We start from the raw sequence: 14,751 nt of genomic DNA, 5'->3' as shown, positions 1-14,751 counted from the left end.
TGAGTGATGTTGAGCATCTTTTCATGTGTTTGTTAGCCATCTGTATGTCTTCTTTGGAGAAATGTCTATTTAGTTCTTTGGGCCCTTTTTTGATTGGGTCATTTATTTTTCTGGAATTGAGCTGCAGGAGTTGCTTGTATATTTTTGAGATTAGTTGTTTGTCAGCTGCTTCATTTGCTATTATTTTCTCCCATTCTGAAGGCTGTCTTTTCACCTTGCTTATAGTTTCCTTTGTTGTGCAGAAGCTTTTAAGTTTAATTAGGTCCCATTTGTTTATTTTTGCTTTTATTTCCAATATTCTGGGAGGTGGGTCATAGAGGATCCTGCTGTGATGTATGTCAGAGAGTGTTTTGCCTATGTTCTCCTCTAGGAGTTTTATAGTTTCTGGCCTTATGTTTAGATCTTTAATCCATTTTGAGTTTATTTTTGTGTATGGTGTTAGAAAGTGTTCTAGTTTCATTCTTTTACAAGTGGTTGACCAGTTTTCCCAGCATCACTTGTTAAAGAGATTGTCTTTAATCCATTGTATGTATATTCTTGCCTCCTTTGTCAAAGATAAGGTGTCCATATGTGCGTGGATTTATCTCTGGGCTTTCTATTTTGTTCCATTGATCTATATTTCTGTCTTTGTGCCAGTACCATACTGTCTTGATGACTGTGGCTTTGTAGTAGAGCCTGAAATCAGGCAGGTTGATTCCTCCAGTTCCATTTTTCTTTCTCAAGATTGCTTTGGCTATTTGAGGTTTTTTGTATTTCCATACAAATTGTGAAATTATTTGTTCTAGCTCTGTGAAGAATACCGTTGGTAGCTTGATAGGGATTGCATTGAATCTATAAATTGCTTTGGGTAGTATACTCATTTTCACTATATTATTCTTCCAATCCATGAACATGGTATATTTCTCCATCTATTAGTGTCCTTTTTGATTTCTTTTACCAGTGTTTTATAGTTTTCTATATATAGGTCTTTAGTTTCTTTAGGTAGATATATTCCTAAGTATTTTATTCTTTTCATTGCAATGGTGAATGGAATTGTTTCCTTAATTTCTCTTTCTATTTTCTCATTATTAGTGTATAGGAATGCAAGGGATTTCTGTGTGTTGATTTTATATCCTGCAACTTTACTATAATCATTGATTAGTTCTAGTAATTTTCTGGTGGAGTCTTTAGGGTTTTCTATGTAGAGGATCATGTCATCTGCAAACAGTGAGAGTTTTACTTCTTCTTTTCCAATTTGGATTCCTTTTATTTCTTTTTCTGCTCTGATTGCTGTGGCCAAAAACTTCCAAAACTATGTTGAATAGTAATGGTGAAAGTGGGCACCCTTGTCTTGTTCCTGACTTTAGAGGAATTGCTTTCAATTTTTCACCATTGAGGATAATGTTTGCTGTGGGTTTGTCATATATAGCTTTTATTATGTTGAGTTATGTTCCTTCTATTCCTGCTTTCTGGAGAGTTTTTATCATAAATGGATGTTGAATTTTGTCAAAGGCTTTCTCTGCATCTATTGAGATAATCATATGGTTTTTATTTTTCAATTTGTTAATGTGGTGTGATCCATTGATTGATTTGCGAATATTGAAGGATCCTTGCATCCCTGGGATAAAGCCCACTTGGTCATGGTATGATCTTTTTAATGTGTTGTTGGATTCTGATTGCTAGAATTTTGTTTAGGATTTTTGCATCTATGTTCATCAATGATATTGGCCTGTAATTTTCTTTTTTTGTGGCATCTTTGTCAGGTTTTGGTATTAGGGTGATGGTGGCCTCATAGAATGAGTTTGGAAGTTTACCTTCCTCTGCAATTTTCCGGAAGAGTTTGAGTAGGATAGGTGTTAGCTCTTCTCTAAATTTTTGGTAGAATTCAGCTGTGAAGCCGTCTGGACCTGGGCTTTTGTTTGCTGGAAGATTTCTGATTACAGTTTCAATTTCCGTGCTTGTGATGGGTCTGTTAAGATTATCTATTTCTTCCTGGTTCAGTTTTGAAAAGTTGTACTTTTCTAAGAATTTGTCCATTTCTTCCACGTTGTCCATTTTATTGGCATATAATTGTTGATAGTAGTCTCTTATGATCCTTTGTATTTGTGTGTTGTCTGTTGTGATCTCTCCCTTTTCATTTCTAATTTTATTGATTTGATTTTTCTCCCTTTGTTTCTTGATGAGTCTGGCTAATGGTTTGTCAATTTTATTTATCCTTTCAAAGAACCAGCTTTTGGCTTTGTTGATTTTTGCTATGGTCTCTGTTGTTTCTTTTGCATTTATTTCTGCCCTAAACTTTTAAGATTTCTTTCCTTCTACTAACCCTGGGGTTCTTCATTTCTTCCTTTTCTTGTTGCTTTAGGTGTAGAGTTAGGTTATTTATTTGACTTTTTTCTTGTTTCTTGAGGTATGCCTGTATTGCTATGAACTTTCCCTTTAGGACTGCTTTTACAGTGTCCCACAGGTTTTGGGTTGTTGTGTTTTCATTTTCATTCATTTCTATGCAAATTTTGATTTCTTTTTTGATTTCTTCTGTGATTTGTTGGTTATTCAGCAGCGTGTTGTTCAGCCTCCACATGTTGGAATTTTCAATAGTTTTTCTCCTGTAATTGAGATCTAATCTTACTGCATTGTGGTCAGAAAAGATGCCTGGAATGATTTCAATTTTTTTGAATTTACCAAGGCTAGATTTATGGCCCAGGATGTGATCTATCCTGGAGAAGGTTCCGTGTGCGCTTGAGAAATAGGTGAAATTCATTTTTTTGGGATGAAATGTCCTATAGATATCAATTAGGTCTAACTGGTCTATTGTATTGTTTAAAGTTTGTGTTTCCTTGTTAATTTTCTGTTTAGTTGATCTATCCATAGGTGTCAGTGGGGAATTAAAGTCTCCCACTATTATTGTGTTATTGTTAATTTCTCCTTTCATACTTGTTAGCATTTGTCTTACATATTGCGGTGCTCCTATGTTGGGTGCATATATATTTATAATTGTTATATCTTCTTCTTGGATTGATTCTTTGATCATTATGTAGTGACCTTCTTTGTTTCTCTTCACAGCCTTTATTTTAAACTCTATTTTATCTGATATTAGTATTGCTACTCCTGCTTTCTTTTGGTCTCTATTTGCATGGAAAATCTTTTTCCAGCCCTTCACTTTCAGTCTGTATGTGTCCCCTGTTTTGAGGTGGGTCTCTTGTAGACAACATATGTAGGGGTCTTGTTTTTGTATCCATTCAGCCAGTCTTTGTCTTTTGGTTGGGGCATTCAACCCATTTACGCTTAAGGTAATTATTCATAAGTATGATCACATTGCCATTTACTTTATTGTTTTGGGTTTTAATTTATACACCCTTTTTGTGTTTCCTGTCTAGAGAATATCCTTTAGTATTTATTGGAGAGCTGGTTTGGTGGTGCTGAATTCTCTCAGCTTTTGCTTGTCTGTAAAGCTTTTGATTTCTCCTTCATATTTGAATGAGATCCTTGCTGGGGTACAATAATCTGGGCTGTAGGTTATTTTCTTTCATCACTTTAAGTATGTCTTGCCATTCTCTCCTGGCTTGAAGTTTCTATTGAAAGATCAGCTGTTATCCTTATGGGAATTCCCTTGTGTGTTATTTGTTGTTTTTCCCTTGCTGCTTTTCATATTTGTTCTTTGTGTTTGATCTTTGTTAATTTGATTAATATGTGTCTTAGGGTGTTTCGCCTTGGGTTTATCCTGTTTGGGACTCTCTGGGTTTCTTAGACTTGAGTGATTATTTCCTTCCCCATTTTAGGGAAGTTTTCCACTATTATCTCCTCAAGTATTTTCTCATGGTTTTTCTTTTTGTCTTCTTCTTCTGGGACTCCTATGATTCGAATGTTGTAGCGTTTAATATTGTCCTGGAGGTCTCTGAGATTGTCCTCATTTCTTTTAATTCATTTTTCTTTTTTCTTCTCTGATTCATTTATTTCTACTCCTCTATCTTCTAATTCACTAATCCTATCTTCTGCCTCTGTTATTCTACTATTTGTTGCCTCCAGAGTGTTTTTGGTCTCATTTATTGCATTATTCACTATATTGACTCTTTTTTATTTCTTCTAGGTCCTTGTTAAACCTTTCTTGCATCTTCTCAATCCTTGTCTCCAGGCTATTTATCTGTGATTCCATTTTGATTTCAAGATTTTGGATCAATTTCACTATCATTATTTGGAATTCTTTATCAGGTAGATTCCCTGTCTCTGCCTCTTTTGTTTGGTTTGGTGAGCATTTATCCTGTTCCTTTACCTGCTGGATATTCCTCTGTCTCTTCATCTTATTTATATTGCTGAGTTTGGGGTGTCCTTTCTGTATTCTGGCAGTTTGTAGTAAGTGTCTTTTAACTTCATGGCTGCAACCATCATCTGCAGTGATTTTGGAACCTAAAAAAATAAAGTCTGACACTGTTTCCACTGTTTCCCCATCTATTTCCCATGAAGTGATGGGACCAGATGCCTTGATCTTAGTTTTCTGAATGTTGAGCTTTAAGCCAACTTTTTCACTCTCCTCTTTCACTTTCATCACGAGGCTTTTAAATTCCTCATCCCTTTCTGCCATAAGGGTGGTGTCACCTGCATATCTGAGGTTATTGACATTTCTCCCGGCAGTCTTGATTCCAGCTTGTGCTTCTTCCAGCCCAGCATTTCTCATGATGTACTCTGCATATAAGTTAAATAAGCAAGGTGACAATATACAGCCCTGATGTACTCCTTTTCCTATTCAGAACCAGTCTGTTGTTTCATGTCCAGTTCTAACTGTTGCTTCCTGACCTGCATACAGGTTTCTCAAGAGGCAGGTCAGGTGGTCTGGTATTCCCATTTCTTTCAGAATTTTCCACAGTTTACTGTGATCCACACAGTCAAAAGGCTTTGGCATAGTCAATAACGCAGAAATAGATGTTTTTCTGGAACTCTCTTGCTTTTTCCATGATCCAGCAGATGTTGGCAATTTGATCTCTGGTTCCTCTGCCTTTTCTGAAACCAGCTTGAACATCTGGAAGTTCACAGTTCACGTATTGCTGAAGCCTGGCTTGGAGAATTTTGAGCATTACTTTACTAGCGTGTGAAATGAGTGCAATTGTGTGGTAGTTTGAGCATTCTTTGGCATTGCCTTTCTTTGGGATTGGAATGAAAACTGACTTTTTCCAGTCCTGTGGCCACTGCTGAGTTTTCCAAATTTGCTGGCATATTGAGTGCAGCACTTTCACAGCATCATCTTTTAGGATTTGAAATAGCTCAACTGGAATTCCATCACCTCCACTAGCTTTGTTCATAGTGATGCTTCCTAAGGCCCACTTGACTTCACATTCCAGGATGTCTGGCTCTAGGTGAGTGATCACACCATCATGATTATCTGGGTGGTGAAGATCTTTTTTGTACAGTTCTTCTGTGTATTCTTGCCACCTCTTCTTAATATCTTCTGCTTCTGTTAGGTCCATGCCATTTCTGTCCTTTATCGAGCCCGTCTTTGCATGAAATATTCCCTTGGTATCTCTAATTTTCTTGAAGAGATCTCTAGTCTTTCCCATTCTATTGTTTTCCTCTATTTCTTTGCATTGATTGCCGAGGAAGGCTTTCTTATCTCTCCTTGCTATTCTTTGGAACTCTGCAATCAGATGCTTATATCTTTCCTTTTCTCCTTTGCTTTTTGCTTCTCTTCTTTTCATAGCTATTTGTAAGGCCTCCCCAAACAGCCATTTTGCTTTTTTGCATTTCTTTTCCATGGGGATGGTCTTGATCCCTGTCTCCTGTACAATGTCACGAACCTCTGTCCATAGTTCATCAGGCACTCTGTCTATCAGATCTAGTCCCTTAAATCTATTTCTCACTTCCACTGTATAGTCATAAGGGATTTGATTTAGGTCATACCTGAATGGTCGAGTGGTTTTCCCTACTGTCTTCAATATAAGTCTGATATAACTGTGTATATCCACATGCAAAAGAATGAAATTGGACCTATATATTACAGCATCCACAAAAATCAACTTAAAATGGACTGAAGACTTTAACACAAGACCTGAAACTGTAAAATTTCAAGAAGAAAATATAGTGAAAGAAAATGACATTGGTCTTAGCAATGAGTTCTAGATATGACACCAAAAGCCCAGTCACCAAAAGCAAAAATAGATAATTGAAACTACATCAAACCAGAAAGTTTTTGCACAGCAGAGGAAACAATTAGCAGAGTAAAAAAGCAACCTACAAAATGGTAGAAAATATTTGCAAACTGTATATCAGATGAGAGGTAGATTTCCAAATTATATAAGGAATTCTAACAACGCAACAGCAAGAAGAATACTAACTCGATTAAAAATGGACTAGAGAGTTCAGTAGATATTTCTCTAAGGACTACATACAAATGGCTAGTTGGTATACGCAAGGGTGCATAACATCACTAACAATCTGGGTAATGCAAATCAAAATCACAATGAGGTATCACCTTATACCTGATAGAATGGATATTATGAAAGAAAAAGCAAAAGACAAGTGTAGTGAGGATGTGAAGAAAATGGACCCCTTTGTATATTGTGGATGTGGCCACTATGTAAAGGAGTATGGCGGTTCCTCAAAAAAAAATCTATCATATGATCAAGCAATCTTTCTTTTGGGTGTTTATCTGCCCAGGTGTGGAAACAACTTCAATGTCTGTTGATGAATGTTGAAAGAGGAATGGATTTTTTAAATGTGATGTACACATACAACAGAATATTACTGAGCATTAAAAAGAAGGAAATTCTGTGACATGAGACAGAAATGAACCTTGAAGACATCATTGTTGCTTCTGTCTGACTCTTTGTGACCCCATAGACTGTAGCACACCAGGCCTCTCTGACCCTCACCATCTCCTGGAGCTTGCCCAAATTCATTTTCATTGCATTGGTGATGCTATCCACCCATCTCATTCTCTTACACCCTCTTCTCCTTCTGCCCTCAATCTTTCCAAGCATCAGGGACTTTTCCAATGAGTCATCTGTTCACATCCGATGACCAAAATACTGGAGCTTCAGCATCAGTTCTTCCAGTAAATATTCAGGGTTATTGACTGGTTTGATCTCCTTGCTGTCCAAGGGACTTTCAGGAGTCTTTTCCAGCACCACAGTTCAAAGGCATCAATTCTTTGGCCTTCTTTATGGTCCAGCTCTCACAACCATACATGACCACTGGGAAGACCATATAGCCTTGACTATATGGACCTTTGTCAGCAGAGTAATGTCTCTGCTTTTCAACATACTGTCTAGGTTTGTCATAGCTTTCCTGCCAAGAAGCTATCATCTTCTGATTTCATGGCATTTGAAGACATTCAGTTCAGTTCAGTTCAGTTCAGTCGCTCAGTCATGTCCGACTCTTTGCGACCCCATGAATCGCAGCACGCCAGGCCACCCTGTCCATCACCAACTCCCGGAGTTCACCCAGACTCACGTCCATCGAGTCGGTGATGCCATCCAGCCATCTCATCTTCTATTGTCCCCTTTTCCTCCTGCCCCCAATCCCTCCCAGCATCAGAGTCTTTTCCAATGAGTCAACTTTCCGCATGAGGTGGCCAAAGACATTAGCTATGTGAAATTAGCCAGTCACAAAAGGACACATAATGCATGATTCCACTTACATGAGATATCTAAAATAATCAAACTTATAGACTTAATCAGAGAGTAGAATGGTGGTTGCCAGGAGCCTGATGGAGGGGAGAGATGGGGAGTTACTAATCAATAGGCATAAAGTTTCAGCTATGCAAGATGATTAACTTCTAGAAATCTACTGTACAGCTTTGTCCTTCACTGTATACATTAACATTTGTTGAGAGGGTAGATCTCATGTTAAATTTATTTATAACAAAAATATAAAGTTTACAGTAAAAACTTAAGTCTTTCCCTCCTTCCTGCCCGACAATCAGTTCACTGGAGGAAAACACTCTTAATAGTTTTAATTAATAGGGGAGAACCTTTTCAGGCATCCACTATGCATATTATGCTTCCCCAGTGGCTCAGCAGTAAAAAATCCACCTGCAATGCAGGATACTTGGGTTTAATCCCTGGGTCAGGAAGATCCTTGAACTAAGAAATGGCAATCCACTCCAGTATTCTGGCCTGGAAAATTCCAAGGACAGAGGAGCCTGGTGGGCTATAGTCCATGGGGTTGCAGAGAGTGGGACACAACGGAGCATACATGCGTCTCAGAAAAGAGATTTGTCAAGTGTCTCTTACATTCTAGCCAGTGCTCTAGGAATTAGAGAGAGGGTAGTTTCCTGCCATTTACACATTTATAGAGCTCTTCCATGTGCCAAGTGCCATGTTGGTGCTGCAGATTCATCTGAGAGCCAAGGCAGATGTGGTCCTGACATTATGGAGTTGGTGTTCTAGAGGTCAGGCAGACAAGAGACCAGAGATACAGACAAAGCAAGTCAAACTCTAGCAACTGCTGGAGAGAAAAAAAGTACTATAAGAGGGATTAATAGAGCATCCTAGTCTAGGTGGGTGATTAAAAGATCTCTCTGAAGAGGAGCCATGGAAATTAACTCGAATAGAGGGAAGAGCAATTATATAACTGAGGGGGAAGAAAAGTTTGGCATGCTTGAAGGCCTGGGTGGCTGGGATGTGGTGGGTGGGTCAGCAGTGGTATGGTATGATATTGGCCTAGAGGGTGGGGTTAGAATATGAGTGGCTTTGAGACTTCTGGTAGAATTTGGTCTCTGAAGGCTTTAAGCAGAAGAGTGATATGATCAAATTTGTTTTTAAAAGATTCCTATGACTGCCAGTTCAGGATGGGTTGGGATAGAACTAGAAAGGTAACATGGGAGACCAACAAGAGGTCATGGCAGTGTCCACACAGGAGCTGATGACGGCTTGGGCTAAGATGATAGAAATAAGACTATACCATGATCTTGTTCTGTAACTAGCATACAATATTTAAAGTGTCGAATTCCCGACTTCAAAGTATGTAGAGGCTGCCTTTTCCTACGGAGCTCATCTTCCACTGAGGGATGAGCGTACCAGTTCACAAGCTATATGTACAGAGGTATTGACAGCAACATTGCTTATAGGAAAAAATACTGGTATCAAAGGAATGCTCACCAGTAGGGAGTTGTTGAATGAACTGTGATACATTAATATTATGGACTCTCATGTAGCCATTAGAGTGTTCCCATTAGCCATTAGAGTGATTTTATTTATATATAAATATTCTTTTTCAAATTCTTTTCCACTATAGGTTACTACAAGATACTGAATATAGTTCCCTGTGTTCTGCAGCAGGTTCTTGTTGCTTATCTGTTTTATATATAGTAGTGTGTATATATTAATAACAAATTCCTGATTTATCCCTCCCCGTCTCCCCACTTTCCCTTTTTGGTAACCATAAGTTTGTCTTCTATGTCTTTTGAGCCTATTTCTATTTTGTAAGTAAGTTCTTTTTTTTTTTTTTTGGATTTCATATATAAGCGATATCATTTGATATTTTTCTCTCTCGTTCTGACTGACTTCATGTAGTATGATAATCTCTAGGTCCATCCATGTTGCTGCACATGGAATTATTTCATTCTTTTTATGGCTGAGTATGTTTCCATTGTGTATATATACCACATCTTCTTTATCCATTCATCTGTTGATGGACATTTAGAGTGTTTCCATGTCTTGGCTATTGTAAACAGTGCTGTTTTGAACTCTGGAGTGCATGTATCTTTTCAAATTAGAATTTTCTCTGAATATATGCTCAAGAGTGGGACTGCTGGATCTTATGGTAACACCATTTTTAGTTTTTTTAAGGAACCTCTTGACTGTTCTCCATAGTGACTCCACCAATCTACATTCCCACCAACAGTATAGGAGAGTTCCCTTTTCTTCATACCCTCTCCAGCATGTATTATTTTTAGTGATGGCCATTTTGACTGGTGTGAGGTGATACCTCATTGCAATTTTGATTTGCATTTCACTAATAATTAGCAATACTGAGCATCTTTTCATGTACCTGTTGTCCATCTGTATGTTTTCTTTGGAGAAATGTCTATTTAGGTCTTCTGGCCATTTTTTGATTTTTTTTTTAATATTAAGCCTTACATTTGTATATTTTGGAAGTTAATCCCTTGTTGGTCACATCATTTGCAAATATTTTTCCCAGTCTGCAGGTTATCTTTTTGTTTTGTTTATAATTTCCTTTGTTGTACAAATGCTTTTAAGTTTTAAGGTCCCATTTGGTTATTTGGGGTTTCATTTACATTACTCTAGAATGTTTTCCTTTTAACTCACTTTTAAACTTTTTATATAGTTTTCACATATGATGATGATGATTTTTTTAAACTTTTAAGTTGTGCCTAGCTTGTGATAGACCTGCAAAAATTATCTGTTAAATAAACATTGGCTATTTAAAGAAAGTACTTGTACATTATAAAAATAGGCCCAAAATTGCATAAATAAAAAGAAAAAAAATCTTATGATTTTGCTAGAGATCACTCCCATTACCTCTATGTAGAATTTTCCAGGCTTTATTTATTAAAAATTCATACATAATAGCTTTTTAAAGATGGGATTTTTCTGACCTGTTCCTCTCTCTTTTATCTTCTCTTTTCCCTATCTTTCTTTCTCCCTGATTCTCTTTCTTTCTCCCTGATTGTAGAGAAAATTAGCTACCAAACAGCTCAGAAATGCCTGTCAGTGGCAAAGTGACACCTTCTAGGAAGGAAGCAGTTCCTGGGTCTGGAATATCACCTGATCGATGATTTATTCCTCAGAGATTTCTAGGCACTTTCCCTAGGGGTTTGGCCTTCTGGAGAGTGAATCAATGCCCCTCTGTGTTGGACACTGCACCAAACTCAGCACTTTTCTCTTGTAGGCATTTTCAGCTTTTTACTATGTGATGGAGTTTTTAAACCTTACATCAGAGGAATCAGTATCTGTGGAACAGTTGACTGAGAAGTTGGAAGAGTTCTGCGCTCAGCGTTGGGAAGAGGTAAGCAACTGGAAACAGCAGCTGTTACCATTGTTACCATTTCCCTGTGCGTCTGCTCTTCAGGTTGTACTAATGTGACCAAGATCCAACACACATGTTAGAGAGGCCCAGATGGCACACTCAGTTAGGAATAAACTCACCGGCATTCCATGATAACTGGCCATACAATGGATTAAACAAAAAAGGTCTTAATGATTTTCACCTAATTTGAAGTGTGGCAATAGGCAGTTGCTGGCATGGGTCCAATAGCTTGACTATCTTCAATCATTCTTCGATCATTCTTCGGCTGCTTTCCTCATGGAAATAAGGTTTAGCTTCAGTGATCGCATCCAGATACATCAGTTCCTTTTTACAGGAAAGCAAAAGCTAGCCCAGAAGCTCCTTAGTAGTCTTTTCTCTTACATCTCATTGGCCACGGCTGGCTGAGAAAGCAGGATGTGGGATTTTACGACTGGCTTTGAGCCCTAGATCCACCACGAGCTACTTCCTGGAGCTGAGCACATTGTCTTCTACTACTTCCCTTAACCCCCGAGGAAGACAGGCAGTTCACAGAATCTGCCACAGACACCACTGTGGTCAGACCATTTTTCCATCAAACAGGTTCAATATATATCCTGCTTATGACAGAAGCACAAGTTTTCTTCTGGTCTGAGGCACTGAGTCATTCAAGATCCAGTGCCACCTGATGAAAATTTCCAGGGACGCAAGAGAAAGATATGGAATTTCAGTTCAGTTCAGTTCAGTCGCTCAGTCATGTCCGACTTTATGCGACCCCATGAATCGCAGCACGCCAGGCTTCCTTGTCCATCACCAGCTCCCAGAGTTCACACAAACTCATGTCCATCTAGTTGGAGATGCCATCCAGCCATCTCATCCTCTGTCGTCCCCTTCTCCTCCTGCCCCCAATCCCTCTCAGCATTAAGGTCTTTTCCAATGAGTCAACTCTTCGCATGAGGTGCCCAAAGTATTGGAGTTTCAGCTTTAGCATCAGACCTTCCAATGAACACCCAGGACTGATCTCCTTTAGGATGGACTGGTTGGATCTCCTTGCAGTCCAAAGGACTCTCAAGAGTCTTCTCCAACACCACAATTCAAAAGCATTAATTCTTCAGTGCTCAGCTTTCTTCACAGTCCAACTATGAGACCACTGGAAAAACCATAGCCTCTACTAGACGGACATTACTTTGTTGGCAAAGTAACGTCTCTACTTTTCAATATGCTATCTAGGTTGGTCATAAGTTTCCTTCTAAGGAGTAAGCGTCTTTTAATTTCATGGCTGCAATCACCATCTGCAGTGATTTTGGAGCCCCAAAAAATAAAGTCTGACACTGTTTCTACTGTTTCCCCATCTATTTCCCATGAAGTGATAGGACCAGATGCCATGATCTTAGTTTTCTGAATGTTGAGCTTTAAGCCAACTTTTTCACTCTCCTCTTTTACCTTCATCAAGAGGCTTTTTAGTTCCTCTTCACTTTCTGCCATAAGGGTGGTGTCATCTGCATATACTCTGTTCTAAAAATAAACAGATCATCTAGGAGTGGCCAAAAACAGCAGCTGTTTTAAGTCGACACGGTTGCAAAATGCATGGTGCTTTCATTCTGAAGATATGTGATTATTTGAAAATGGATGCTATTCTCTTGGGCACTGACAACCGAGGAAGGAAGATTGTACAAGAGCCTGGACATTTGAAGGTTGTGCAAGAGCCTGGACATTTGGAATTTTCTCTTAAGTATTTTGTCTGAGTTGGACATGAAGGAGGTATTCAGGGCTTTCAGAAAGAGCAGATCAGATATGCCTCAGCCCTTTCCAAGAGGGGAGGCTTTTTGCAGCTGCTGGTGATCTGTGGAGAAAGAGGAACATCTTGGATTCTTGAGCAAAATGCTTCCTGAACTGGGTTCCAGGGCAGTGTTTGTCGAACGTAACTGTGCCAACTCACTGGAAAAGACCCTGATGCTAGGAAAGATTGAGGGCAGGAGGAGAAGGGGAGAAAGAGGTTGAGATGGTTGGATGGCATCACTGACTCCATGGAAATAAGTCTGAGCAAACTGTGGGAGATAGTGGAGAACAGAGGAGCCTGGCGTGCTGCAGTCCACGGGGTTGCAGAGTCAGACACGACTTAGTGCCTGGACAACAACAAGGGCAAGAGGCTGAGACGGTGTGGATAGAGTCAGGACTCCAACCCTAGTTCTTTTGATTCTACACGTTGAAATGTCTTAACAAAGATCAAATTTTCCCCACACTTAAAGATCTGTAAAATGAAAATACAGACACTATATTTATTGAATAAATGTGTGTATAAGTGGACAAGCTCATTAAACAAAAATTAATGATTTCTTTCATGTAACAGTTTTTCAGTTTTGAATATATGTGGAAAATGTTTCACAAGGGATGAAAAAATATAGTAAAATTCAGTGTTGTTGAACCTATTAGACCGCAGAAACTAGATTTTTTTTTTTCCTGCTGGAGCACTTATTAATGTGTCATAGCCTGTGGAGGAAAAGATCCCTTAACAGACCCTGAAGTATGAAGCCCTGCACCCATGGAAGGCATGCAGCGCCATTCCCAAAGCCCTCTGCAGAGGCCAACCCTCAGGCCCATGTGAGCTGGGGCTTTCTATTCCCTTGATCAGCTCAGTAGGGAACATGGCGGCTGTGGAGAAGGGCCTGTTGTACAAGCATCATGTTTTCCTCACTTTGCTTCCAGGTGCAGAAGAATTTTGGTGAAGTGAAGGAGAAATACCTGAGTGAATACTGCTTTTCTGGCACCTACATCCTGGTTCTCCTCCTGAATGGCTACCATTTTACAGCTGAGTCCTGGAAAAATATTCACTTCATGAACAAGGTTTGTTGGGTTAAGGGCGAAGTTGGGTGGTAGTGACTGAGACAGCTTTGAGTTTGAAAGAGGTAGGAGTCAGCCTGATTTAAATTTTGGCCTGATGTCCTGTTCTGCCACCTCACCTCTCACCCAAGCTGGGATTTTGTGCCTGGCTCTCCTGGCATGTTGACCAGCCAGTTGTGGGCATCCTATCTAAGGAGGTCTACTTGCATCCTCAGCCTCACCTTTCTGCTCATAAAACAGTGACTAACTCCTTATAAGACAAAATATAAGATATTAAAGTAATATAACAGTATTTCAACAGCCACAGTGATTCTGTGTGCTGGCTTCAACATCCATCCCAAAGGCCCCTTCATGAATCCAGAAAGGATGATCATGGTTTCTTATAAGGGGTGAAGGCCTTGTTGGCTGCAGCTTTAAGAATGACCAATCCGAAAGCTCACTGTGAGGAATGAGAGGAATGACTGTGCATGGGGGCCTTTGCTTAAGAAATCAGGCTTAGCATAAGCCTTAAAGAAGCAACCTCATGGCTGTGCATTACCAAAGCATCACCTGCAGGCATTCAGGCCTGGAGCAACATTTCCACTGGCAGTGAGACAGAGGAACACACTTGTGGCTGATTAAAAATATTAAGGACAGTGTTTCTCTACCTTTTAAACTCATACCAATTGATGGCAAAAACAATTTACCCCTGACTTCAAGCAAAACAAAGCATTAAGGCAGAGGACTGTGGTGGCCTTGAAAATACTAGTTTCATCGTGCTCTTGTCAATATTGCCTTTGCTAATTTGAATCTTTTCCTTGTTTTAACATCCAAGTTTTCCTTCTGTTCCATCATGGTTTGTCTGTTTGAGAGAGATGTCTATGTCAGACTTATATTCTCTGAGGTACCAACTATGATCTGTTATTTCTAAACCCTAGGTGATAACTCCAGTAACTCTGGAGGCTTCTTTGACACAGGCAGTCAGATAAAGTTCCAGTT

General features: G+C 39.2%; 1 protein-coding gene across 4 annotated transcripts in view; it reads left to right on the top strand.

The window, feature by feature from the left end:
* ENTPD1 (ectonucleoside triphosphate diphosphohydrolase 1) overlaps nucleotides 1-14,751 on the top strand; it is a 104,546-nt gene that overhangs the window by 83,956 nt on the left and 5,839 nt on the right. For all 4 annotated transcript variants that reach the window (XM_027529156.1, XM_027529159.1, XM_027529157.1 and 1 more), the window contains exons 8-9: nucleotides 10,819-10,935; nucleotides 13,639-13,776. In XM_027529156.1, coding sequence (XP_027384957.1) covers nucleotides 10,819-10,935; nucleotides 13,639-13,776 — 255 coding nt within the window. The remainder of the gene's footprint in view (nucleotides 1-10,818; nucleotides 10,936-13,638; nucleotides 13,777-14,751) is intronic.

Source organism: Bos indicus x Bos taurus, chromosome 26 (genome assembly GCF_003369695.1).
Source record: "Bos indicus x Bos taurus breed Angus x Brahman F1 hybrid chromosome 26, Bos_hybrid_MaternalHap_v2.0, whole genome shotgun sequence".
Taxonomy (NCBI): domain Eukaryota; kingdom Metazoa; phylum Chordata; class Mammalia; order Artiodactyla; family Bovidae; genus Bos; species Bos indicus x Bos taurus.
The sequence above is the reverse complement of the archived record's forward strand: the minus strand, read 5'-3'. Positions and strand labels throughout refer to the sequence as shown.